Source organism: Eucyclogobius newberryi, unplaced genomic scaffold, assembly GCF_026437365.1.
Source record: "Eucyclogobius newberryi isolate DKJ021-1_F unplaced genomic scaffold, fEucNew1.0.hap1 SCAF_17, whole genome shotgun sequence".
NCBI lineage: Eukaryota > Metazoa > Chordata > Actinopteri > Gobiiformes > Gobiidae > Eucyclogobius > Eucyclogobius newberryi.
Genome location: NW_027315801.1, coordinates 24,098,631 through 24,126,420, shown reverse-complemented (window position 1 = coordinate 24,126,420; position 27,790 = coordinate 24,098,631). Strand labels below are relative to the sequence as shown.

The 27,790-nt window shown below is 43.9% G+C and overlaps 2 protein-coding genes and 1 pseudogene across 2 annotated transcripts; 2 read left to right on the top strand and 1 right to left on the bottom strand.

Annotated features, from left to right (window-relative positions):
- Window positions 1-596: 596 nt before the first annotated feature.
- On the bottom strand, window positions 597-2,800 carry LOC140362532 (tubulin beta-1 chain-like; annotated as a pseudogene).
- Window positions 2,801-3,803: 1,003 nt separating this feature from the next.
- Window positions 3,804-7,965, top strand: LOC140363167 (E3 ubiquitin/ISG15 ligase TRIM25-like). The gene is made up of 4 exons (XM_072449542.1): window positions 3,804-4,439; window positions 4,649-4,788; window positions 6,647-6,814; window positions 7,182-7,965. The coding sequence occupies exons 1-4, from the start codon at window positions 3,804-3,806 to the stop codon at window positions 7,888-7,890; spliced, it is 1,653 nt and encodes a 550-aa protein (XP_072305643.1). The 3' UTR covers window positions 7,891-7,965.
- A 14,323-nt stretch (window positions 7,966-22,288) lies between these two features.
- LOC140362453 (serine/threonine-protein kinase pim-2-like) lies at window positions 22,289-27,100 on the top strand. Its single transcript, XM_072448555.1, has 7 exons — window positions 22,289-22,463; window positions 22,754-22,854; window positions 23,445-23,492; window positions 24,033-24,247; window positions 25,030-25,201; window positions 26,563-26,736; window positions 27,006-27,100. The coding sequence occupies exons 4-7, from the start codon at window positions 24,071-24,073 to the stop codon at window positions 27,098-27,100; spliced, it is 618 nt and encodes a 205-aa protein (XP_072304656.1). The 5' UTR covers window positions 22,289-22,463; window positions 22,754-22,854; window positions 23,445-23,492; window positions 24,033-24,070.
- Window positions 27,101-27,790: the final 690 nt, after the last annotated feature.

Sequence of the window (27,790 nt, the reverse complement as noted above, 5' to 3'; positions counted from 1 at the left end):
GACGAAAAAGCTAACGTTTCAATTTTCTACCATTTGTACCTACAAAGTCAGAATGGTGAACACAGTTCAGCTGTTAAACCCCTTTCCCTAAACCTCCTTGAGTGTCACAAAATTCTATTTTGGCATCCCAATCAAAAAATGAATCACACTCATGCCATATTTCTTACAGAGTAGCCATAGCGATGGCAGAAACCTCCATTGTTACTCTAATGGGAAAATCACAAAATCTCAGATTTTTTTTTTTTTCTTTTAAATTATTTACTTATTTACTTATGAACTCCTTCTTGGGCATCAGCCCGATTAACCTCGAATTTGAAGAGGGGGGCATCAAAAGGTATCAAACTATTTCTTTAAGTACTCTGTCTCTTCTGTGCGGCAGAACTTTGATCTGTGATTCTCACTGTCAAGAGAATTCAAGACGTTTCTTTCCGAGGTGTCTTGCGAATGACAACATTGCCTGCGATGTGGATGAAATTCTCTGGCCTGATCCAGCTAGGCCAAGAGACAATGTCTAGTTTTTAATTTTTTTTAATTTTTTTTTACTTACAATACCTAAAGTGACGTTTTGTCACTGTCAAGTGAGAATCACAAAGTGATTAAATGATATCCTCCTCTCCCTCATCCTCGAACTCTCCCTCCTCCTCGGCCATGGCGTCCTGGTATTGCTGGTACTCACACTCACTGGACACCAGGTCATTCATATCTGCCTCAGTGAACTCCATCTCACCCATGCCCTCGCCGCCGGAGGTGCGCTTGAACAGCTCCTGGATGGCAGTGCTGTTGCAGATGAAGGTGGAGCCCATGAATGTTGCCCACAGCGGTCTTCACGTTGTTAGGGATCCATTCCACGAAGTGTCTGCTTGTCCCATTCCTTCATGGACATGCGGCCTCTTACAGTTTTTTTGGATTGCTTCAGCACGGTTCAAAACAGGGCCCGTGTTTTCAAAACACTACACACAATTAGCACAACCACACACCCAAGTAGCAAAACACTACAGATCCCTTGCAAAATTAAACACTCTTGGAAAAACTATACACTTCTTTTTAAAAACCACACTGTTACCATATGAAACACACACGTTTCACATTACTATACTCTGTTTGCACGAGTTACACTCTGCTGTGATAAACCTAAAACACTTTTAGCAGTTCTATTTCCCTATGATTAGAGAAGGCTACTATCAACAAAGTACTATTACTGTAAAATGTAAATTCACCAAACACTACACAAGACCAATGTTGCAGACTGAAGAAACTAATTTATTTCAAACAAAACGTCACTTTAGGTATTGTAATTAATTTTTTTTTTTTTAAAAATTAAAAACTAGACATTGTCTCTTGGCCTAGCTGGATCAGGCCAGAGAATTTCATCCACATCGCAGGCAATGTTGTCATTCGCAAGACACCTCGGAAAGAAACGTCTTGAATGACGAATCCATCCTTGGATTGCTGCAACCTCCATCTGGTCACGTGCCTCCTCCATGGATTGGATGAGGGGCACCTCAGCCTGGAGATGGAGATCAAATACTTTCCACCGCCGAGAAAAACTCTTCTATAGGGTTGAGGAATGGAGAGTATGGTGGAAGATATAAGACGGTGAAATTTTGATTTTGCTGAAACCAGGTATGGACCAGAGCGGTGGAAAGACACATTGTCCCAGACAACAATGTATTGCAAATTATTGATTTGATTGGCTGCTGTTATGTTGTGCAATTGGTCCAAGAATGTAAGTATGAGTGCTGTGTTGTGTTGAAGGGCCCATACGGGCATGGCGGTTGGGCGGATCTCATTTGTCAGATTCGGTCCTCTTTGAACACCTCCATCTCGTCCTCTTCCTCTGTTGATTCCTCTTCCTCCCCTTCCTCCCCCTCCTCCACAACCTCCTCCTCCTCCACGTTCTCCTCGTCCTCCACGTCGTCTTACTCTTTCTCTTTCCATTGTACTTGAAGACCGATGAACTCACCTGCTGCTTTTGATAGTGCTTGAACCTGATTGGTGTGTCTACAATGAAGCAAAGGAGTGTTTGCACCTGAGGACTGTTTTGAACCAATGAGTTGGACTGTGTGCTCATTTGACAGTCAGTGCTTTGGTATTGCAAGGAAGTGACTTCATGATAGATTTTTGTGTGTAATGTATGTTAAGTGTATTTAGTGTTTTGCAAATCACTGTGTGTGGAGTTTTGCAAGTGTGAGGTTGACAATGTGCTTGTAGTTTTGCAAACATGGGCTGATGTTTTGCTTCTTGAGTGTAAGGTCTTGCTAATAGTGTACTACTTTTAATTTGAGTGTGTAAGCAATCCAAAAAAACTGTAAGATGGCAGCCACGGTGAGGTAGCGGCTGTGGAGAGGGTCGCATGCAGCCATCATGCAGCCAACATCTGCTGTTCTGGGACAGTGAGGGACATGTTCTGCTGGCTCTCTTTGCTTAAGAGGGGAGTGAAAGCCAGGCATAAAGAAGTGAAGAAGGGGGAAGTGCACCATGTTGACTGCCAGTTTCCGCAGGTCAGCGAGGAGCTGCCTGGGGAACCTGCGGCAGGTGGTGACTCCGCTCATGGTGGCAGAAACCATGGGATGGGTGTGGTGAGTTTGAGGGTGCAGAAGCAGATCAGAGCTTTGTTGTCGATGCTGTAGGTCTCGTCTTTGTTCTCGACCAGCGGTGGCGGTGGCCGATCATTCTCGCTTGTGAATATATTTATTATTTTTATTGGTAAGCTTGCCAAGAAAATGTTTCCTAAACATTTAAAGTCTTCATAGTAGTTAGAGTTGGAGTAAAACATGATGACAGAAGTGCCCAGTTCCATTATTAGTATGTAGTAGTGACCACATGTCCATCAGATTACTATGTTGCTTACGAAATGATGTTACTCATTCTGCTTCTACAAAGGATTCCTGGCTAATACAACAGCTGTAGAGTAAAAACAACAACAACAACAATAACAACAACAACAACAACAACAACAACAACAACAACGATGACCTTAAATGTTAATATTGTATGGTCTAAACAAAACTGTACTGAAAAAAATTCCTACCACAGAGTGACATGTCACTTCTGATCTTCTGATTATGGCCCAAAGAGCAGTCTAACAACTATGCTCTATTATCTATTGACAATCAAATAACTGAACAGCTCATGATATAGTACCACTCACTCACCTCACTGCAGCTGACTGAACAAGTTATAATCATCCAATCATACTTTTTTTCTCACACAATGTCATTGAATGGGACAAAATAACCAAACTAGTTTCAAGCCTGACACCATTAAACATCTACAGTGTGCACTTTTACACCTGTCATCGGTGTGACATCCATTTGAAGTTTGAAATTTAATGAAGATAAGATAAGATAGCCTTTATTAAACTAAACTAAAACTAGAACACAAACAGCTGGCATTGTCAGATGATTAACAACATTTGCTTGAACACTGAAAAACACACATGTTTAGGCTTCAAACAAAAGAGGTTGTTTTCGTTGAGCTGTGCCTTTTATGCCTTAAAAGAAAGTGGGACGTTCTCTTAAAACTAAAATATGTTCTTAAACTTTTTTATTAAGTTTTGTTACACCTATTTGCACCATCAACACCAACCCTCATGTTGGCAGCTGACTTCTCGGCAGAACAGTCAAACCGGATCTCCTGGAATGGAATGCTATGATGCATGTGCTTTTAGATCCTCCTCCTTTGTTTCTTATATAAAGGCCTTCGAAAAGTATTGTCTTCCTTACTCGCAGTGACCTGTTGGACTTTCTGCATCTCACTTTCAAGACTAAGAGGATTTGGTCTTTTAACTAAAACAACAAAACATGTCTGTGTCCAGGCCTGAGGAACAGCTTGCCAATGAGCTGAGCTGCCCCATTTGCCTCCAACTGTACACCGACCCTGTGAGCCTGCCGTGTGGACACAACTACTGCTGGACCTGCATCAGCCAGACTGTCGCCACTGAACAATCTCCTACGCCTGTCTCCAAGTGTCCTGAGTGCAGAACGGTCTACCAAGGTCACAAGTCCCTACAGCGGAACTTCAAACTCAGATGCATCATTGACAGTTACATGGCGGCAAGCTCGGCACCAGATGAGCAGCACCCAAACCCGGACCCAAACATGTCCCTGACAGTGACTACGCCTTGCGACCAGTGCATAGATGAACCGACGATGGCCGTGAAGACCTGCCTGAAGTGTGAGGTGTCGCTGTGCTCCAGACATCTGCAGAGGCACAATGAGAAGGAGCAGTTTAGATCGCACACACTGGTGGACTCTGTTAAGAGTCCTGGATCGAACGTCTGCTCCATTCACCACCAGCCGCTCAAGTACTTCTGCTCCTCCGACATGTTTTTGCTCTGCTCCATTTGCTTCGTTCAGGGACACCATCAAAACCACGACGTGCTCACTTTCAGTGTGGCAGAGGAGGAGATGAGGCGGGCGTTAGAGAGTCGGAGCAAGGTATGGAATATTCTATTGATAAACAGAATAAACAGAAATATTTGAACATATTTGCTTGACTTCTGGCCAAATGTAACTCTCTTTTTAAGATGACAAAACAAAAATACAAAAAAAAAGTCTCAATACCTTGGAAACAGTAGAGAAAGTCTTGTTTTTCCAAAAGTATTTCGTTTAATTGTTTTAATAAAGCTAAATACCATGCATTGTAGGTGGTTGCTGGCAGGCTGCAACTGACTGAGGGACTTCTACAGAAGACATCCGAGGACCAGGGAGTGTCTGAGGCCATCGGAGAAAAACTTATACACAAGGCCTTGACCACGATGGAGAGTATGGATGAGCTCGTAGACAGGTAGGATAGTATGGGAAATCTGTAATCACCAACAGTACTTTCATCTGAATAATTCCTCACATTTTCTCGCTGACAAGGACATTCCTTTGACTGATTTGACTGACTGATAACACAATCATCTACTTCCTCCTACTTTTCACTGCTGTTGATAAATTGTCTACATTTATATCATCCTGTAGCAACAGAGTTTATGTACAGTGTAGCTTACATATACAACAAAGGTTCCACTCCAACTCCAGAAGAAAAAACAAACTAAATACACTTCAATTGTTCAATGACAGGAAAAAGAAAGAAAGAAGTAAAGCTATAGGTAAATGAACCCAGTGAAAAAAAAGAAAACTTACAAAACACTGCAGTGCCCTTCTGTTTATGGTGATACTATTTAGATATATACAGTTGTATCATAAAATAATACCAGTATTTAGTATTACACAAGGTCAATGAAATGCCTTCACCCGTATGGTTAGTACTGGTATCAGTAAGGCCCTCTCTGGATCCGTGTGTCGTCTTGTGGTGATTGGTGAGACTGAAGTTTGTGTGAGCTCACGTGGGCTCATTGTGAACCTGCCCTGGCCAGTGATGATCAGATTTATAAAGCCTTGGGAGTTGGGACTTATAGAGCAAAGCTTTGCTGTCAACTAGTGTACAAATTGTCAGCAGGGCCAAGATCGAAAAAAGGCTTTCTGCCGTTCAAGTGGATTCTCACTGACTTCTCACATTACAAGACTGAAACATTTATTTTGCTGGTCGACACAAACAATCCATAATTTTATCCATGACTTTTTTGCATTATGTAACATGTCTGGTGCGGGTCCGCCTTCTGCTTCTTATTCATTGTTCATTGTTTTATGTTGCACCAAATCACCAAGACAAGTTCTACAATGGCAATAAAGCCTTTCTGATTCTTATTCTGATTGTTGATCGTTTGACACTAGCCCACAGCAGGCGTGTCAAATTCATTTGGGCCGCGGGACGAATTTCGACGCTCAGGCTGGGTCGCGGGCCGAACATAATGTAAAACATAAAACTATTCAAATATAAGAAATAAAGAGCTTTGCCTACGCTATTTTGAAGCAATTACTGGATCGATTAAAAAAAATTACAAAACGTTCGTTCTCATAAACTGAAATCTATTTAGAAAAACAAGTGTAATTTCACCAATACTGTGCTTCAGTTTATGTACATTACAACTTCACAGTTGATCTACATTTGACTTTATAACATTTGACTTTATAACAAAATAAACTTCTCAAGATCTAAAAAACCTTTTAAATGTACTAACTAACATTTCCACGTCTGTGTAATTATCTGTACACCTGAACTGACACACCACTAAACTTCTGCTCAAAAGTGCTTAAAGTGCACTTCTCCCTCGGCAGCTCACACAGCAGTGCAGCAGAGCCCCGTGGGGGAGGGGCGGCCACCGGCGGCATTGTGGGACTTAGTTTTAGCGATAAAAACGGTTACGAATGTAACTATGAATCGATTAAAATATATATATGTATATATATATATATATATACATATTATATATATATATATATATATATATATATATATATATATATATATATGTATATATATATATATATATATATATATATATATATATATATATAAATTTGAAATGTTCGGCGGGCCGGATTAAAAAGTCTGGCGGGCCGGATTTGGCCCGCAGGCCTTGTATTTGACACATGTGGCCTACAGGTAAGATATTAGACTCCAGTTTTTGACTTTGCCAGCAGAAAAAAAGTTTTGCAAAACTTTACTGAGGTTCTCAGTACATCTGCAATAACTACAAATTCAGAAAAGTATGTTAGAAAATTGTAAATGTTCTATTATTGTATGGTGTATTCAGGTATCGGGATCGTCTGTGTGTCCTTCTGGAAGAGGAGAGGTGTCAGCGCAGGAAGAGCTGGGAGGTGGGTCTGAGTGTGCTGGAGGGGCAGCAGCAGCAGCTCGTGGAGGCCCAGAGGAGAACCACCGAGGCTCTGAATGAGACAGACACATACACCTTCATCCAGAGGTACAACAACGGCCAATGCAATCGTGAATCATAATGTCAGCCGCCTACTGATTTGCACTCATGATCTATGAACTTGATCAAAACAACTTACAACTCAGCAATGTTTCTTTCATCGACATTTGTAACAGACATGGTTTTCATGTAATGACATCATTTTTTTTTCTTGCAGACCTGTTGTATGTTAGTTTAGCCTTTTTAGATTTGCCGAAAGGAGGTTTGAAGTAATTGGCCTATAAGAAAAATTGTGCCAAAATATTCTGTCATTGTGATGCCTTTCAACCCATACAACTACTAAATTCTTTATCTTTTCATTATCTCTATTAAAGTCTATTTTCTCCTCACAGAGTCTGTATTTGTTGTCCATCAGGTTCAGGCACCTGGAAGAGAAGCTACGGAGCGTAATTTCCACCTCCATTCCCTCCAAGCTCCCTTCTAAGGCCCCTCTCAACACCAGGCGCCTGCAGGCCGGCCTCAAAACCCAGGACTTCCGCTCGGAGATGACCCGCCTCCTGGACTCCCTCCACATTCTCCTCAACCCTCTGGACCTTACCTTCAACCTGGTCACTGCACACCCCAGCCTCATTGTATCCAATGACCTCCGCACCATTAAATACAGTTCCACCAAGCAGCAGTACGCGGATCACCCTGAACGCTTCACCACGGCTCCTCAGATCTTGTGCCGGCAAAGCATATCCAACGGAGAACATGTCTGGGTGGTGGAAATGGGTGCCAGTTGCATGTGGTCCCTGGGGGTGTGTTACAAGACTATACCCAGACGCGGTGACCATAGCCGGCTAGGGCACAACTCGGTGTCCTGGAGGCTGCAGTGGAAGAATGGTAAGCTAACAGTGTGCCAGTCGTCCTCTAATATTGCACTTGGGGAAATGACCAATCACCCTCAGAGGATTGAGATAGCTCTGGACTATGAGGGCGGGACTTTGGCGTTCCACAGCACCAAAGGGCGACGCGAGCACCTGCACACATTCAGGGCGGTGTTCAGAGAGCCACTTTACCCCGTGTTCAGTATTCACTCCAACACGCCCGAATCCTGGATAACACTGTACAGTGGAATGTGAAGAGCGCTATTGATAGTCAGTGTATAGGTATGTTATCAGATCAGACTGTAACATACACGACATGTAATTGTACATCTTTAAAAACATAGGCATTTAAAACTCCACACAAACCATTTAGACCGAACTTCTTTCCAGAAAGAATAAACCACATAATGCTGGTGAAGGTTTGTTTGAGTCCAAGTCTGAAAAAGACACTTTCGTTTATTTGTTTGTTTGTTTGTTTGTTTGTTTGTGTGTAATTGTTTTGGAATAATAAAAAAAATTAAAAGTTTGTTTCTCAAATTATTTTTTCCTGTGGTTGGGAGTCACTCGAGCTCATCTTTTTTTACGCTTAAGTGGAGTGCACCCAGCAGCGGCCACATAGACAGAAATTCCATTGAGACATTTCTGACTGCACTCAAATAATAATAATAATAATAATAATAATAATAATAATAACTAGATAATGTGTAATGGCTGAAGCCATTGCGAGTGTCTGCATCCTTGCGTAAAAGTACTACATGTGTGTAGTAAAGACTTTATTGTTAGGCTCGAGCCATGGAATGGAATGCTCGAGTCTATTGTTCTTCCCCTGGTTTCTTATTCCCATTATTCCTGTTCCTGGGAAGAACAATAGACTCGAGCATTCCATAGAATGAACATTCGCATGGCTCGAGCCTAACAAGAATAAAGTCTGGCGGTAATGCAACACTTGGATGCCAACCGCCATAAAACAACAACAACAACAACAACAAGAATAAAGTCTTTACTACACACATGTAGTACTTTTACGCAAGAATGCAGACACTCGCAATGGCTTCAGCTGAAAAGACTTTATTCTTTAGAATAAAGAAATATAAATACTAGTTTGTTTAGGCGGAAGTTGTGTAATGTAGTTTAGTTAGTTATAGAGTTGTGGTGTGTTGAAGAATCTGCCGAGGAGGAAGAGAATGTTCTAATGTGCTTTGAACTCATGGGCTTTGAAACACCAAAGTAATGGAAGAAGAACTTCTAAAGAAGTCTGGCAGCAATGTAACACTTGGGGGGGCCAGCAGAAGGTCGCTCCTGGGTATTTATCGGGCCGTCATGAGGGCGGCTATTGATTATGGCTGTATAGCCTACATGTCTGCGGCTGAGACTAACTTAAAGAAGCTTGATGTGGAGCAAGCCCAGGCCTTGCGCATCTGCTGTAGGGCTTTTAGGACCTCCCCTGTCTCGGCGCTGCAGGTTGAGTTGGGGGAATTGCCGTTACGGCTCCGGAGGCTAGAACTTCTGTTGGCTTACTGGGTGAATGTGCAAGGTCATACGAGCTCTCACCCGGTGAGGGACTTTCTCAGGGTTGATGGGGGGCAGAGTGAGGCTGGCGGTATGGTTTTCAGCCAGGTAGGAAATGCGAAGGCGCGGCTTGCGGGGGTTGGTGATCTGCGTGTGAGCCCGTCGGTGGCTTTGTCTGCTATAGCTCCGTGGAAGTTTGTCCCGGCTCCTGTTGATGTTAGCTTGCATGGCAAGCTTAGAGGAGTCGCTGGGAGGGCACCGCAGTTTGCCGTTCAAGCGCTCATCGATAAGCACTCAGGTGATGTGTTTATTTATACCGACGGGTCTAGGGATCCTGAGAGTGGGCGTACTGGCGCCGCTTATTTTGTGCCTGACCTGGGGCTAGCGGTCAAGAAGAGGTTGACAGATCGCCTTTCTGTTTTCACGTCGGAACTTATAGCGATACGGTTGGCGTTGGAATGGGCGGAATCTGCTTTGCAGTGTTGCGGCATTGTGGTGGCCTCTGACAGCCTTTCTGCATTGCAAAGCATTAAATCTGGGAAATCGGATTGCAGACAGGATGTGTTGAACGGCATCTTCTGTCTGATGCTCTCCCTGTCCAGGAAGGATGTGAGGGTTTCCTTCATTTGGGTCCCTGCGCATGTGGGGGTGGATGGTAACGAAATGGCTGATGCACTGGCTAAACGTTCCCTTCGGCGGCCATCAATTGATGTGGCGGTTGAGTTGGGCAAGTCTGAAATCAAGCCCGTTATCAAGAGTCATGTGGTCGGCCTTTGGCAGGAATTTTGGAGCCACTGTGTTACTGGACGGCATCTCTATCACATACAGGGTAGTGTGGGTCCTTGCGGGTCTATGGGCAGGAACGCGTGGGAGGAAAGGGCCTTCGCCCGGATGAGGATTGGCCATACTGGACTCAATTGGTCACTGAGTAGGATAGGCAAACATCCGACCGGTCTGTGTGGTCACTGTCGGGTGCCAGAGACTGTCGAGCATGTGCTGATTTGCTGTGAGGCTTATGATAGGGAAAGGGCCGGGTTGGCCTTGTGGTTTCGGAATAATGGGCGGGAGTTCAATCTGCGGAACGTTCTGGCGATCCAGTCACAGGGTTTGTGTCAGGCTGTGGTTGCTTACTTATGTAGCACAAGGCTGGGTAAACGTTTATAGAGGTGGGGGGTGTTGGAGACTGAGCCGAGGATGAGGAGCAAGAGGATGTTCTAACGCGCTTGGACTTCATGGGCCTAGAAACGCCAAAGTGATGGAAGAAGGACTTCTAAAGGATAAAACGACAAAGACGTCCCATGACCTCATGGGCTTTGTAAAACAACAAAGACGTCCCATGATCTCATGGGCTTTGTACTTCCAAAGCACCGAACGTCAAAGGGGGCGAGGAGGGTGAGGAGGAGTCTCCCTGGAATAAAGCCGGTTGGTCTCTGACACAACAACTATTCTAGTCACAAAAACACATCATGACCTCATGGGCTTTGTAACGCCGGGAAGTGTGACGACGGAGCAAAACTCAAGTGCTGTAACTGTGGGGGAGAGCATAGCTCTGCCTACGGGGGATGCGTGTTCAGCAAGAGGGCTGCGGAGGTGCAAAAAGTTAGAGCCTCTCAAGGCATATCCTACGCGGATGCGGTCAAGAAGGTGTCTGGTAGTCAGGTGACGGTGGATGCAGTGGGGGCTGCCAGTGCTGCTGGTGTCCTAGGCGACAGGGGAGGGGGCAGCGTTGCCCGCAGCCAGGGGGAGGTCCCCACTGGGATGCCCGTGAGTGTGGCTTCCACGGGCAGAGGCCCTGTGGGTGCGGAGGATGTACTGGTTGTGAAGAGGAAAGATTTCTTCCTCTTTATAGTGGAAGTGATTAACTGTACTGGGCAAACCAAGAAGAGATCCGAAAAGACTAAGATCATCGCTAAGGCTGCAGGGAAGTACTTTGGAGCTGGGGGCCCCGAGTGGACGGAGATAGAGGATGCGCTGCGGGAGGGCGCCCTGCCCCATTCTGGCAGTGGGAGTGGGGGGGCTCCCGATGCGCCGTCAGGTTCCGGGGGCTCATAATGGCGGTGGTTGTCTTGCAATGGAATGCGCGTAGTCTTCGTGCTAATGGCCAGGAATTTAAGCATTTTGTCTCTACCTTGTTGAACAAGCCTCACGTTATGTGCGTGCAGGAGACTTGGTTACGACCTAGGTGGGGTTTTGGGATACAAGGGTATGTGTGTGTTAGGAATGATAGGGAGCAGGGTAGAGGCGGAGGTGTGGCTGTGTTTGTCCGAGATGACCTAAATTACGTTGTTGTCAGTGTGAGTAAAGCGCCGGAGGCCCTGGCGGTGAGGGTCTGGCTGGGTGGTGAAGCTGTTACTGTGGTTAACCTTTATAATCCGTGTGGTGAGTTAACGCTAGAGTCCTTACATAGTATCGGTAAGGATGTTCGGGGAAAGGCCGTGTGGTGTGGGGATTTTAATGCGCATAGCGCTTTGTGGGGCGGTAGTGGTACCGATAGGTATGGGCAGGTGGTAGAGGGTTTTATCAATCAAAGGGAGTTGGTTTGTCTAAATGATGGGGGTGGGACCCGCTATGATATGGGGACCGGTGCGGAAAGTGCAATAGATCTTACACTTGTGTCCAAGGAGTTAGCTGGTGTTTGTAGTTGGGAGGTTCTTGGTAATCTTTCTTTTGGTAGCGATCACTATCTAGTCCGCACCGTGATTGGCTTTGGGAGCTGTGTGGTCAGGGGGACGAGGATCCAGAGGTGGCAGTTGGCAAGGGCGAACTGGGGGGCTTTCCTGAGGAAAGCTGATGATGGTTCTAGGGTTCTGCAGGAAGGAGGATTGACTCAGGTGGATGATCTCAATAGTGCAATTGTCTCGCTCATCACGCAGTCAGCGGTAGGCACGATTCCTAAGAGTGGTGGTAGTGGACATAGGAAGCGGGTGCCGTGGTGGACTGAAGCATGTGGTCATGCTGTTAGGGCGAGAAATGCGGCGTTTCGCCGGCTAAGGGTTGCCCACACTGAGGGTGCCCTCATTGACTACAAGAGGGCCCGCGCTGTTGTGCGGAAAACTGTGAGAACGGCCAAGAGTGCCTATTGGAGGCGGTATTGTTCCAAAATTGGGAGAGAAACGCGTCTCGGGGATGTTTGGGGGATGATTAAGCGGATGCATGGGGTTGAGCGCCGTCGTGGGACCCCGGTCCTAATACTGAATGGTGTTGAAGCAGTCAGCGACGTTGACAAAGCTGAACTGTTGGCCAGCACCTTTGTGTCGGTGCACAGCTCTGACAATCTCTCACCTGCGGAAAGGCACTACAGGGAGAGTACTTTGGCCCAGAATTCTGAGCTGATTGGGCACCAGCCTTCGACTCAAGATGACCTTGACCTTCCGTTTAGTTTGTTTGAGCTAAGGAGAGCACTTTCTAAGGCGAAACAGACAGCCCCGGGTAAAGATGAGGTGTGCTATGACATGCTCTCTCATTTGACTGATGACACGCTTGGGCTAGTCCTGGGTCTTTTCAACCGTGTTTGGGATTCAGGTTGTGTTCCATCTGCGTGGAAACAGTCTACGGTGGTGCCGGTTCTGAAGCCGGGTAGGCCAGCGTCTGACCCTTCAAGTTATAGGCCGATTGCCTTGACGTCGCAGCTCGGGAAAACGATGGAGCGCATGGTTACCGAGCGGTTGGATTACTTCTTGGAGAGTCAGGGTTTGCTTCCCGCGCACCAGAGTGGTTTCCGTAGGGGCAGGAACACCATGGATTCCGTGTTGTGTTTGGAATCTGATATCCAGCTGGCCAGGGCTCAGAAAGAAAAGGTTATTGCGGTGCTCTTTGATGTGGAGAAGGCGTACGATATGGTTTGGAAGGATGGGCTCCTCATTAAGCTGCGGAAGTGTGGTGTGAAGGGTAAACTGTTTAACTGGGTCCGGAGCTTTCTGTCTGGCCGGCGTATCCAAACCAGAGTGGGCGCTGCTTACTCTGGGGTCTATGGGGTGGAGAATGGGATCCCGCAGGGGAGTGTGTGTAGCCCTATCTTGTTCAATGTTATGATTAAGGACATCTTTGACGACGTGGATGGGTCTGTTGGGAGGAGCCTTTATGCTGACGATGGCGCTCTATGGGTGAGAGGGAGGAATCTCCGGTTTTACGAGGCGAAACTGCAAAGGGCAATACAGCAGGTGGAGCAGTGGACCCTGAAGTGGGGGTTTAAACTGTCCGTACGGAAGTCTCAAGTGATCTGTTTCTTCAATGGACATAGGGACGTCTCCCTTCGACTGCATGGGCAGGTGCTCGAACAGGTCAGGGAGGTGAGGTTCTTGGGGGTCACCTTTGACGAGAGGCTTAGTTGGCGTCGGCACATTGATGAGGTCAGTGGTAAATGCAAAAGGGTGAATAACTTGCTTCGTTGTCTATCCGGCCAGGACTGGGGGGCCAGCAGAAGGTCGCTCCTGGGTATTTATCGGGCCGTCATGAGGGCGGCTATTGATTATGGCTGTATAGCCTACATGTCTGCGGCTGAGACTAACTTAAAGAAGCTTGATGTGGAGCAAGCCCAGGCCTTGCGCATCTGCTGTAGGGCTTTTAGGACCTCCCCTGTCTCGGCGCTGCAGGTTGAGTTGGGGGAATTGCCGTTACGGCTCCGGAGGCTAGAACTTCTGTTGGCTTACTGGGTGAATGTGCAAGGTCATACGAGCTCTCACCCGGTGAGGGACTTTCTCAGGGTTGATGGGGGGCAGAGTGAGGCTGGCGGTATGATTTTCAGCCAGGTAGGAAATGCGAAGGCGCGGCTTGCGGGGGTTGGTGATCTGCGTGTGAGCCCGTCGGTGGCTTTGTCTGCTATAGCTCCGTGGAAGTTTGTCCCGGCTCCTGTTGATGTTAGCTTGCATGGCAAGCTTAGAGGAGTCGCTGGGAGGGCACCGCAGTTTGCCGTTCAAGCGCTCATCGATAAGCACTCAGGTGATGTGTTTATTTATACCGACGGGTCTAGGGATCCTGAGAGTGGGCGTACTGGCGCCGCTTATTTTGTGCCTGACCTGGGGCTAGCGGTCAAGAAGAGGTTGACAGATCGCCTTTCTGTTTTCACGTCGGAACTTATAGCGATACGGTTGGCGTTGGAATGGGCGGAATCTGCTTTGCAGTGTTGCGGCATTGTGGTGGCCTCTGACAGCCTTTCTGCATTGCAAAGCATTAAATCTGGGAAATCGGATTGCAGACAGGATGTGTTGAATGGCATCTTCTGTCTGATGCTCTCCCTGTCCAGGAAGGATGTGAGGGTTTCCTTCATTTGGGTCCCTGCGCATGTGGGGGTGGATGGTAACGAAATGGCTGATGCACTGGCTAAACGTTCCCTTCGGCGGCCATCAATTGATGTGGCGGTTGAGTTGGGCAAGTCTGAAATCAAGCCTGTTATCAAGAGTCATGTGGTCGGCCTTTGGCAGGAATTTTGGAGCCACTGTGTTACTGGACGGCATCTCTATCACATACAGGGTAGTGTGGGTCCTTGCGGGTCTATGGGCAGGAACGCGTGGGAGGAAAGGGCCTTCGCCCGCATGAGGATTGGCCATACTGGACTCAATTGGTCACTAAGTAGGATAGGCAAACATCCGACCGGTCTGTGTGGTCACTGTCGGGTGCCAGAGACTGTCGAGCATGTGCTGATTTGCTGTGAGGCTTATGATAGGGAAAGGGCCGGGTTGGCCTTGTGGTTTCGGAATAATGGGCGGGAGTTCAATCTGCGGAACGTTCTGGCGATCCAGTCACAGGGTTTGTGTCAGGCTGTGGTTGCTTACTTATGTAGCACAGGGCTGGGTAAACGTTTATAGAGGTGGGGGGTGTTGGAGACTGAGCCGAGGATGAGGAGCAAGAGGATGTTCTAACGCGCTTGGACTTCATGGGCCTAGAAACGCCAAAGTGATGGAAGAAGGACTTCTAAGGGATAAAACGACAAAGACGTCCCATGACCTCATGGGCTTTGTAAAACAACAAAGACGTCCCATGATCTCATGGGCTTTGTGCTTCCGGGGCGCCGAACGTCAAGGAGGGCGAGGAGGGTGGGGAGGAGTCTCCCTGGAGTGGAGCCGAGTTCATTCTTTCCGCTTTGATCCCATGGGCTTTGAAAACAATGACACATAAACACAGTGGTACAAGTATATATGTCATATGAATGGGTTCCAAGTGTGGAGCTCATGGGCTTTGTACTTCCCAAAGCACCGACCGTCAAAGAGGGCGAGGAAGGTGAAGAAGAGTCTCCCTGGAATAAAGCCGGTTGGTCTCTGACACAACAACTATTCTAGTCACAAAAACACATCATGACCTCATGGGCTTTGTAACGCCAAAGCAATGGGAGGAGTACTTTTACGGACTACGACAGAGTCTGAGGACTACGAAACGTCTGAGGAATAAAGTCTGGCGGTAATGCAACACTCGGATGCCAACCGCCATAAAACAACAACAACAACAACAACAACAGCCAAAGCAATGGGAGGAGTACTTTTACGGACTACGACAGAGTCTGAGGACTACGAAACGTCTGAGGAATAAAGTCTGGCGGTAATGCAACACTCGGATGCCAACCGCCATAAAACAACAACAACAACAACAACAACAACACTTGGATACCAGCCACCATAAAACAACAACAACAACAACAACAACAACAACATGATGTAGTTTAGTTGTGTAAAGAAGTGTAATGTGCAAAATTTATGGAAACGGTACTGCATTTGTGTGAAAGTACTGCATGTGTGTAAAACATGTGTGTCAGAGTACTACAAATGTTCAATATTTGTTGAGAAATATTCAGCTTTCCCGCCCGTCCATGTTTTCTGCTGCGTTTTGCGACATACCAAACGACGCTCAGTAATTCACAGTTGATGATTGCATAGTTTGCGACTTAAATAGTTGTTTGTCCAGACAAATTGCAAGATGGTGCTGAACGCAGACCTGAGCAGGGAGAAAGGGAGAGTGCCTCGGTGATCCGGCTGCACCCCCTCCTCCCTATAGAGACAAGCATTAGCATTAGCATTAGCATTAGCAATTTACTTTTGCAAATACTGAAAAAAAGTACGGTATGTAAAAATGTCAAAAGCAATACCCCCCCTAAGACGGTGAAAGCGATAGCGTAAAGCGATAGCGTAAAGCGTAAAGAGGTATAGCTTGTTGAAATTGGTGAAAGTGTTTAGGAGTTGAAAAAATATAAGCAGATACTGAAAAAAGTACAAGATGTATAAATGTCAAAAGCAACAGCAGCAATAAGACGGTGAAATCAATCGTAAAGAGGTATAACTTGTTGAAATCGGTGAAAGTGTTAAGGAGTGGAAACGCGTCAAAAATCCTACAATCCTAAAATACAAGAACATAGTGTCTGCTTTATGACATAAGCAGACACTCACTAATAACTAGATGGTGTGCAATGACTATGTAATGCATACCCAATTTTTTGTGGTAGTGCTAATCTGTGTAAAAGTACTGCACTTGTGTAAATTACTGAATTGTGTTAATGTAGTTCATCTGTGTAATTGTGATTGATTGTAAAGTCCATTCATTGTGAACAACCCACAAGATGTTGCTTTAAAGTGGTTTTATTTTTGAAAAAAATGTCTTTCAGTGCTTTCATTGTGAAAAAGATACAAACCCAAAAACTTTCACTGTAAAGCCCATAAAATTGGTTTGACAGTGCTTTTATTGTGAAAAACATTGTTTTACAGTGTTCTTATTGTGATCATGAAAACCCAAAATTCATTGTTTTACAGTGCTGTGTGAAGGTAGTAGTTGATGTACTTCTACTGCATTGGCTTAATAGTCTGTAGCAGCACTGGGAGGGACAGAAGGCTTTGGAGTATTGTGTTGAACAGTGGAATAGTCTCTCATGAGGTTCATCTTTCCTTCCTGCTGCTGTCAGACTTTATAACAAACACTGTTAGTCCTGAACACTTGCAATACTGACCTAACCTAATACTGATGTGCAATTCTGTCATATGTGCAATTGCTGTTGGATTTCATGTGCAATTCATGTGCAATTACTGTGAAATTCATGTGCAATCTATGTGCTGTCCTGACACATATTCATGTTTAATTACTCTTGTGATCACATGCAATGGTATTTATTTATTTATTTGTTTATGGGAGTTTTTATTTATAGGAGATCTTCTACTGAAAGTGTTTTTCAGACTTCCTATAAGTGATCTGTTCTTCTGTATCTACCTCTGGATCTTCCTGCGTTGCACCAATGAAATTTCCCCATGTGGGACAATAAAGGAATATCTTATCTTATCTTATCTTATCTTATCTTATCAGTTTGACTGTATCTGTATTAAATTGCATCGATTGCTTAATGTGCTTTTATTTTGAAGGTAGTACTATTAGTACTCCAAATATTTCAATTACTGCAATAATTAAAAACTGTCAAAATATTGAACTGTTTCAAATGACTTTGTTTCAAACTGTTTAAAAGGACTGACATGCACAAATTGTAATAAGTTCTACTTTGATATTATGCCCTATTGAAATTAATGGGTACTACACAATACAAATAATGCAAATACTGCACATACTACAAGAGGTAGAAGTACTACAAGTAATGTGGGGACGAATTTAACAAAAGCACAATACAATTTCATCTAAAAAAATAACATGTGAAAGCAAAACAATTTTCTATTAGTATTAATGGGAAGTGTAGAAGTACTACAAAAGTACTGCAAGTACAAGTAAAAGTACAAGTATAGTACAAGTAAAAGTACAAGAGTATAAGTGCAAGTGTACAAGTAAAAGTACAAGAGTGCAAGAGACAAAAGTGCAAGAGTAGTACAAGTACAGTATAAGAAGTATAAGTACAAGTACAAGAACACAACTACAAGTACGGTATGACAACAAATACAAGAGTGCAACTGCCCAAAATGCAAAAGGATGCAAAAGAAAAGAGCACAAAACTGTCAAATGTACCACTTTGATCAAATGTCCTATACAAATGCATGGGAAAAGTAGAAGTACTGCATAGTAGAAGTACTGCATAATACAAATACTCCAAACACTTCAAGAGGTAGAAGTACCAGCATTTCTGTGAGTATTCACACAATCAAAACAAACAAAACAAAGGCACAGCTGCACAAATCCATGAAAACATTTAACCTGTGAAAGCAAAACAATTTTCTATTGAAGTGAATGGGAACTGAAGAAGTACTTGAAAAGTACTGTAATACTGCAAAAAGTACAAAAGATACAAGTACAAGAAGCAAGAGTACAAACGATACAATCGCACAAGATGCAAAAAAATATGGTAAAAGATGCTAAATTTACTACTGGCTAAAACGTCCCATTCAATTTAGTAGGAAAAAGTACAACATAAAGTACAAATACTTCAAATACTACAAGAGGTACAAATACCAAAAGTGATGCCAAGAGTCCCACCATGGTAAATATTAAAACCAAAAAAGGAGACGCTGTGCAAAGGCAACAAGCCATTGCAAGTGACTGCGTAAAGCATATTCTGTACGGTGGCCATGACGATGATGATGTTACAAAGCATATTCTGCCACTCTAAGAAGACACTTTGAGTGTAAAGTGGAGAGTCTGAGGACTACGAAACGTCTGAGGAAGTGCAGGGAGATTCCTTGGAACAAAGTACCGCCATAAAACAACAACTGTGAGGAGACCTTGCTCAACACCCGGTCTGGAGAGACGGGAGATGGCGGAGGAGAGTGGATCGGGGATGGAAGACATTCTGGACGGCGTGGAGGAGCAGCCTTTTCTGCCTGCACGTGCCCGGAAACGTAAAAAGTCCCTTAGCTCGTCCGAGGGTTCTGGGAATGAGCAGCAGGATGAGGCTGAAGCTATTGACATCCGGGGTGAGAGCAGATACTGTAAGGTGATCATAAAGCTTGCACAGGATAGTGCATCCTTTAAGGAGTGGAATTCAGTGGCATTGTCAAAGAGCCTAACTGTAGCTGTGGGAGTGATCAAGAGTGCGAGTGTCCTTAGAGATGGCTCGCTGCTGGTCGTGTGCAAGGACGCGGCTCAGCAACGGAAGGCGATTGGAACTAAACGTCTGGGTGGAAAGGACATTCTTGTGTCTGATGCTGAAAGAAACACGGTCAGAGGAGTTATCGTAGGTGTCCCTACGGCGACGTCTGTGGATGAAGTTAAGGAGAATTTGACTGGAGTTACGGTGGTGGACGCTAGGCGTTTGAAGGTGACCCGGTTTGGGGTAAGATGTGACAGCTTGTCGGTAATGGTAACACTTGAAGGGAGGTGCCTGCCTAGTAAGGTGTTCATTGGGTACATGTGCTATAGCGTCAGGCCATATGTTCCGCCGCCCCTGCGTTGCTTTAAGTGCCAGCGCTTTGGGCATATTGCAGCGGTCTGTAGAGGGAAGCAAAGATGTGGTAAATGTGCAGGAGATCATGAGTATGGGAAGTGTGACGTGGGTGCAAAACTGAAGTGCTGTAACTGTGGGGAAGAACATAGCTCTGCCTACGGGGGATGCAGGTTTAGCAAAAGAGCTGCTGAGGTGCAGAAAATAAAGGTCTCTCAAGATATATCCTATGCAGATGCAGTCAAAGTTTCAAGTAACGAGTTTAGAGTAAATACAGAGAGAGGAGCCAGCGCTGCTCCCAGCCAGGACGAAATGAGAAAGGCCAGCGTGGCTCCCAAGGGGTGTGAGGGTTTCAGGAGTGGAGGTCCCAAGTGTGCAGGTTCCAGAATTAATGAGAATACCCTGGTTGTGGATAGAGAGGATTTTGTACTCTTTATGGTGGATGTTGTAAACTGTGCTGCTCAGACTCAAAGCAGAACTGAAAGGATCAGGATCATTGCTAAAGCTGCAGGGAGATTCCTTGGAACAAAGGAGCTTGATTGGGCAGATATAGAAAACAGGCTAAAGGCGCTAAATGGGAGTCGGAGTGATGGGGGTCTGCTTTTGGGGAGTCAGAGTGATCAGAGTGACGAGATGGGGGTGGGGGTGGTCTCCTGTCCTCGTCCAGTCTCGTAGACGCACGGCTACCAAGCAGCGACATCAGTGGAAATATTAAAGCCTATAGAATGAAGCCTAAAGAATAAAGCTGTACGGTGGAAGCACCGAACGTCAAAGAAGGAGAGGAAGATGAAGAAGAGTCTCCCTGGAATAAAGCCGGTTGTTGTCTGAAACAACAACAACTATTCTAGTCACAAAGACATATCATGACCTCATGGGCTTTGTAACACCAAAGCAATGGAAGGAGTACTTTTACGGACTACGACAGTCTGAGGACTACGAAAAGTCTGAGGAATAAAGTCTGGCGGTAATGCAACACTTGGATGCCAACCGCCATAAAACAACAACAACAACAACAACAACAAAGTCTGGCGGTAATGCAACACTCGGATGCCAACCGCCATAAAACAACAACAACAACAACAACAACAACACATGATTGGCTAACGCCAACATTCTGTGACACTAAATTCTCTCTCGTCTGGAAGCCCTCAAAACTTATCAGCAGCCGTGACACGTCAAGTGTTTTACAGAGCTTGAGACAAAGTTGATCACATTGACTGCTTTTCTGTGATTACAATGAGAGCACAGACAATGTACGCTGCAGGCGCCCGACGACTGAGCAAAGGTTTGTGACGGAAATCCTGAGAGAATTCTAAAGGATTTTCAGCCGTTTGCTGTAGTAACTTTGCAGTAGCCAAAGTTGTAGTTTACTCAATTGTTACTTTAAAATAATTTCACTCAAGTAGGTGTGAGTAAAAGTACTAATTCAAAAATGACATAAGTAAGAGTAAAAAGATTTGGTGAAGTAACAAAAGTCCTGAGTAACATCTCAGATGTTATCTCTGATTCCAAACAGATTAACATATAATTCTTGGCGTTTCCAAATTACATACGTCACAAATAATAAAACAATGTTATTCAAGTATAAGGAAAAAATACAGTGCTCCAAGTACAATTTGTGCATAAATTACTCAAGTAAATATAACTTGTAACGTATCTGTTTTGTTCAGTTTACACAGCCGTCATTTTTCATAAATTACAGATAATTTTGTTGAGTACGTTCATCTTAAACCATGATAATGTAGTACTGTAAAATGACATCATGTTTTTATAGGGTTCAGACAGTCGATCTCTGGCATCTTCGAGAATGAACTGAGCGTTCGCCAAAGTTTTAAAAGGAAAGCCAACGACGCAGCGACAGTGTTTGAAAATGAGCCCAAAAAATCTCGTTCTGAAAAGTTGACAACATTTTCATCAAGGAAAAAGAGAGTCATCTGGAGGAACGAGCTGGACCCCGAGTCTGGAGCAGAAAGTAAAGGTGATGATGCAAAGTGTGTTTATCTGTTTACATTTAAATATAAGTTCATATCCAGGCTGAAACTGGTCCAAAAACAACATTAAAAGGGACTCAACAAGGACACAAATGCATATAAGGACTGAACCAGAACTGAACCAGGACTGAACCAGAACTCTGAACCAGAACTGAACCAGGACTGAACCAGAACTCTGAACCAGGACCAGAACTGAACCAGAAATGAACCAGAACTGAACCAGGACTGAACCAGAACTGAACCAGGACTGAACCTGGATCAGAACTGAACCAGGACTGAACCAGGACTGAACCAGAACTGAACCAGGACTGAACCAGGACTGAACCTGGACTGAACCAGGACTGAACAAGGACTGAACCAGGACTGAACCTGGACCAGGACTGAACCAGGACTAAACCAGGACTGAACCAGAACTGAACCAGGACTGAACCAGGACTGAACCAGGACTGAACCAGAACTGAACCAGGACTGAACCAGGACTGAACCAGGACTGAACCAGGACTGAACAAGGACTGAACAAGGACTGAACCAGGACTGAACCTGGACCAGAACTGAACCAGAACTGAACCAGAACTGAACCAGGACTGAACCAGAACTGAACCAGAACTGAACCAGGACTGAACCAGGACTGAACCAGGACTGAACCTGGACCGAACCAAGACTAAAACACATAAGTTGTTTGTTATTAATGGGACTAAAGCAGGATTATACCAAACCTAGACCACACCACACATGAATAAAGTTATAATGATGCCGTAAAACCAGGACTAACCCTAAACAAGGACTAAACCAGGACTAAACCCCACTTATGTATTTGTATTTAGGTCTCACCGTCTCTAAAGGCTCTGACAGCAAACCGAGCGATCGCAGACGTCAGAAAAGGAAGGCCGGCGACGCAGGCTTGTGGTTCTACGTCAAACCCAAAACATCTCGCTCTGAAAAGGTGATTTCATCAGGACCAAAGAAAGAGGTCGAAAAGTGTAAGGAAGAGGAGGAAACTCTGCGGACTGAGCTGAAGAGCGTGGCTATAGCAGGAGGTAAGATCAATACAAACTTTAAACTAGGACTAAACCAGGGCTAAGCTAGGACTATAACAGGACCAGAATGTGTACAAATATAAGGCTGAACCAGGACTAAACCAAACTATAAACCAACATATAAACCTAGAATCTAACCAGGGCTTAACCAGGACTGGAACTGCTAAAAGAAATACTGTTGCCATGCTCTTGGGCAAGACACTTCCCCGCCTTGTCTATGTGTGAATGGTATGAGTGTTTTCATTAAAGGGTGATCATAATAATATTTTTTTTTCTTCAAAATTATTCAGATATGAAGGACTTTGGACAGAAGTATGAGCAGCACAAGAGGCTCGGAGGAGGCATATTTGGGATTGTGTTTGCCGGAGTCCGGATCTCAGACCGACAACCCGTGAGTAACTAAACTAAAACGACTTAAAGGGGCCTTAAAGGGGAGCGGAGCGGCTCATTCTCTCTCTCTTTCTCTCTCTCTTTCCCTCTTCTTTTGTATTTATTTGGACATACTTTGAAGATGTACAACTACAGTAGGTGACGGTAATGTAACACTTTTTGGATACCAACAGCCATAAAACACCAAAGGAGAACTACAGTAGGCGGCGGTAAATTTCAGTTTGCTGGCAAAAAAAATTGAAAAAAATAAATAAAAAGGAATTCCTACTGAGGGAAGTTGCCTCTCCACAGATCTGTCCTGTAGCTTGGAACAAATTTGAATGCCATACTGTGGAACATTAAACGTTAAGCATCAGAATTATGAGAAACTTGCCATAGCGATTAACCATTGAAAATAGTATGTCTCTTGAATGGGGGAATTATCCTCAAAATGCTGTATAGAACAGAAAGCTGATACCTGAATGAATGACATCTCCATGACAACCCTCTAAGAGAAAAGTTACACAGTGCACCTTTAAAGACAGAATAGTTCACTGATTTTGCAATTTTACTTTTTCCTTGGAATTAAATGATGCACTTTCTGATTTCCAGGTGGCCATTAAGTACATCCAGAGAGAGACCGTGATGTTTGTTCCAGTGGTACGTGAAATGTTTTTATTATATCATTATTTTTCAACTGTGATTACATCAAGCCTCATTTGCACATTTTAAACATGTCCATGAACAGAAAGATGAACTGCTAAATGAATACAAGATTTCAGAACATGTTTGTGTAAATCAAAAGTACAGAGTTAGCAAGGTTTTATACATAACAAGACCCCAATACACAGGGATATTTTGGTGCTTGCAGAGACAATTATCCATCCATCCATCCATTTTCTACCGCTTGTTCCCTTTCGGGGTCGCGGGTGACTGGAGCCTATCCCAGTGACTTCGGGCCTTAGGCGGGGTACACCCTGGACAGTGGCCAACTTGTCGCAGGGCCAACACAGAGACATAGACAGTTCACTCTCACATTCATTCACTAGGGCCAATTTAGAGTCACCAATTTTGCCTAACACATGCATGCGGTGGGAAGAAGCCGGAGAACCCGGAGAGAAAAAAAAGTTAACTTAAAAGTTTGATTATGGTGTGTTTTTATTCTTGATTGTGTAATAATGCCCTTTCCTTACATTTCAGCACTTTGAAAATGAGGTGTCCCCCTCGAGATATTCCTGATGAACAAAGCTGCCCCAGGTCAGGACTCGACCGGACTGAACCCTGCTGTGTCTTTCCTGGACTGGTTCATCCTGGACCAGAACAAGATCATTCTGGTGATGGAAAGACCAACTCCGTCAGAAGATCTGTATATCTACAGTTTGGAAAATGCACCGCTGCCTGAAGAACAAGCAAAGGTACATTACACGCGCACGCACGCACGCATACACACAAACAAACAAACAAACAAACAAGCGCGCGCACACACACACACACACACGTCATATTCATGTGCAATTACTGTCATACTCACATGCAATAATGTCACATTCATGTGCATATAACTGATGAAAATAGAGTGTTTATTTTACCATTATTATTAGTATTATCTTGTCTTACGCTAGCTGTTTTTATATTATTTTATTTTAGATTCATTTCCCCCTCCATTCCTTATTAGGAAATGAGAGGTTTTGTCTACAGGAGTTTTTTGTTCATAAGAGTTTTGTTTATAAGAGTTCTATTTAAGAGTGCTTTTTAAAAAAAAAAAACTTCCTATAAGTTATCTGTCCTTTTCCCCTGTATCTACCTGCTACTTATACCATCTGGCTATACAAATCACCCAATTAACATATTTAACATAGTCATATGGGTGAGACACGAGCAGAGAGTCGTCTGCAGCCAGAGGGCACAGACACAGGGCCCAGTGGAGAGATGAGGCCCCAAACCTGCACCAGGGACCCACCCTCCTTTAAACCAAAGGAAGAAAAAAGAACAACTCAAGTCATGCTGTAACCCTAATTTAACATTAGCTCTCATTTGGTCCTGTTTTAGGGCTGGTCCTCTATTGACTGAATCATTTCTTAAATGGTACATTACCTCAATGTTCTTGACAAATCTAACTTGTAATCTTACCTATGATGTAATTTATTACTTCAGTATTGTTCTTTCTTTAACACAGGTGTTTGTTCTTATGCTGCAGGAGCTGATGCAGCAGGTTGTGGATGCCCTGGTGGACATTTACTCTAAAGGGGTTTTCCACGGGGACGTCAAAATTGACAACCTCCTTGTCCAGAGCACAGAGTCCGGTCCCAGGATGCGGATCATCGACTTTGGGTGTGGCTGTATGATCAAACATCCGACCTACCAGAATGGTAATATCCCCAACCAATGTAGTAGTTATTGTATGTAGAAGTAGTCGTTGCAGCCCTTCTCTGCTATGAATATCAGTAAAAGGTGGCATCCCGGCTGAATTTTACCACCAGCTACATAGCACACATTTAACAATGTACTAGTAGAAGTAGAGGCCCTACCTACTCCTGTGTTATTACTTATAACATTTGCAAAATTACTACTATTGTTACTGCTATTACTACAACTACTGCAGACAATAAAATCTGATGATTAATCGGGTCTGTGCACAGTAACAGCTCGCTCACTGTGTCTAACTTGAATTAAAATGCTAAATATAAAATCAACAAACAATTCCTGCTGCTGTCAGACTTTATAACAAACACTGTTAGTCCTGAACACTCGCAATACTGACCTAACCATGTGCAATTCCGTCATATGTGCAATTGCTGTCGTGATTCATGTGCAATTACTGTGAAATTCATGTGCAATCCATGTGCCGTCGTGACACATATTCATGTGCAATTACTGTCGTGATCACATGCAATGGTATTTATGTATTTATTTATTTTTATCTTTATTATTTTTTCCCCTCCATTCCTTGTTTGGAAATGGGAGGTTTTGTCTATGGGAGTTTTTGTTTATAGGAGATCTTCTACTGAAAGTGTTTTTCAAACTTCCTATAAGTGATCTGTTCTTTTCTTCTGTATCTACCTCTGTGTCTATCTGCGTTGCACCAATGAAATTTCCCCATGTGGGACAATAAAGGATTATCTCATCTTAATTACAGTTGAAGACATGCCCTATTGTTTTTGGTGCGTAAGTAATGCAGATTATTTTTGGCATTGCTTATAATGCCTCAAAACGTCTCATTTAGCATTAGCATTAGCGTTGAAACAAACTTTTTCTAACCTTAACCATTTTCCTAAATATAATCATAATCTTGTTTCTAACCAAACCCTAACCTTAAGCCGATTCCTAACCTAAAGTATAATCCTTTTCCTCACCTCGAATGACCAGACCTGACATTAACCAACAGAATATTGTCCTTCGATGAAGTATTCATCTCAATTTTAAAGTCTTTAACATGGTGTCAATTACATTCACCCTCACAGCAGTCATCCTGATGTATTTATTGCTTTTACATGTCACAAACCCCATAAAGATAGAAAGACAGGAAGTAGTGATGCTAACACTGAGCTAGCCGGGTGCTGTTGTGCAAAGAGCCCATTGTATTCATTTTGTTTGATTTTGAATACTTAAGTATTTGTCTAACACATTTGTATTCCTTCAATGCGCACATGCTCCACTAATCAATACTTTTGTTTAGCTGACATATTATGTTCAACTGTACTTATTTCTATGTGTTTCTCCTTTATTTCAGAGACCTTAATCTTTGCTCCCCGCAAGTACAAAAACAGACCTTACTTGGCTGCTCCTCTCACCGTGACGCAGATTGGGAGCGTACTTTATAGACTTCTGACCTCCGACGACAGTGAGTTATCCCCTCTAGACTTGATGGATGGAAACATCTCTACTCGAAGCGACCTGTCGAAAGGTACATTAACATACATTAACTGTTTGGATGTAAGAGCTAGTTATGATTTAGCATGAATAAAATAAGACAAAAAGTGTCAGTGAACACAATTTATAAACTACAAATAAGGACATCTCCTTAGAAACAGGAAGCAGATCAATAGTCCACCTTCAAACAATGCACAATGTCTAATATTTGTAAAAAAAAAATAGACAGTCAACATTGGAAAATTGTTATATGAACCAAAAGCTCTAAAATGTGACTTGTTTTCATTTTTTTATTGTTTGCAGAGTGCATTGACTTCCTCAATTTCTGTATCACATGGGACCTGGAGCAGAGAATATGTTTGGACCAACTGAGACACCATCCCTGGTTCTATGCATAGAATTGTGTTGGAGCTCAAACGAAAGCCGAAGACTTCACTTTGTCAAAACCTAATGGAAATGACTGCAGATTCTTTTATCAAGCCCTGTATATTGATATTATGTCAGGTTTTGAACAGATGTACATAATAGCATTGCCAAGGGAATGTAAAAGTGTTTGTGTTGGGCCTACTAACGGCACTCACACAAAAATAACCTCGGACATTTAACGTATATCAATTTTGCACCTTCCTTGTTCAAAAAGCTTGACAGATTGTTGGTGATCACAGCATAGTTTTTTTTTTAAATTCCTACATACTACTACTTGAAATAAAAAGAAATTAAATAATCAAGAAAAAAGTAAAGGGCATTTAAAGGTCCCATAACATGCAAAATCGACTTTTCAGAGCTTTTAACCTTCTTACATTGCTATTTGTGCTTCATATATGTACCCAGAGTGTTTTTTTGATTGATTCCCGCAGTGTTTAGCTATATTACAGACTATCTCCTTTCCTCGAATCTCCAAACTGACGGGCGGTGGGGCAAGACCGCGTCATAACTACCTGCGTTGCATCAATGGAATTTCCCCATGTGGGACAATAAAGGATTATCTTATCTTATCTTATCTTAACCACAGGCACGTGTCATCATCCCCGCTCCCCCCATCTCCACCCCCTCCCGTCTCCCGCCTCCCGCCCCCTTCCCCCCGGCTC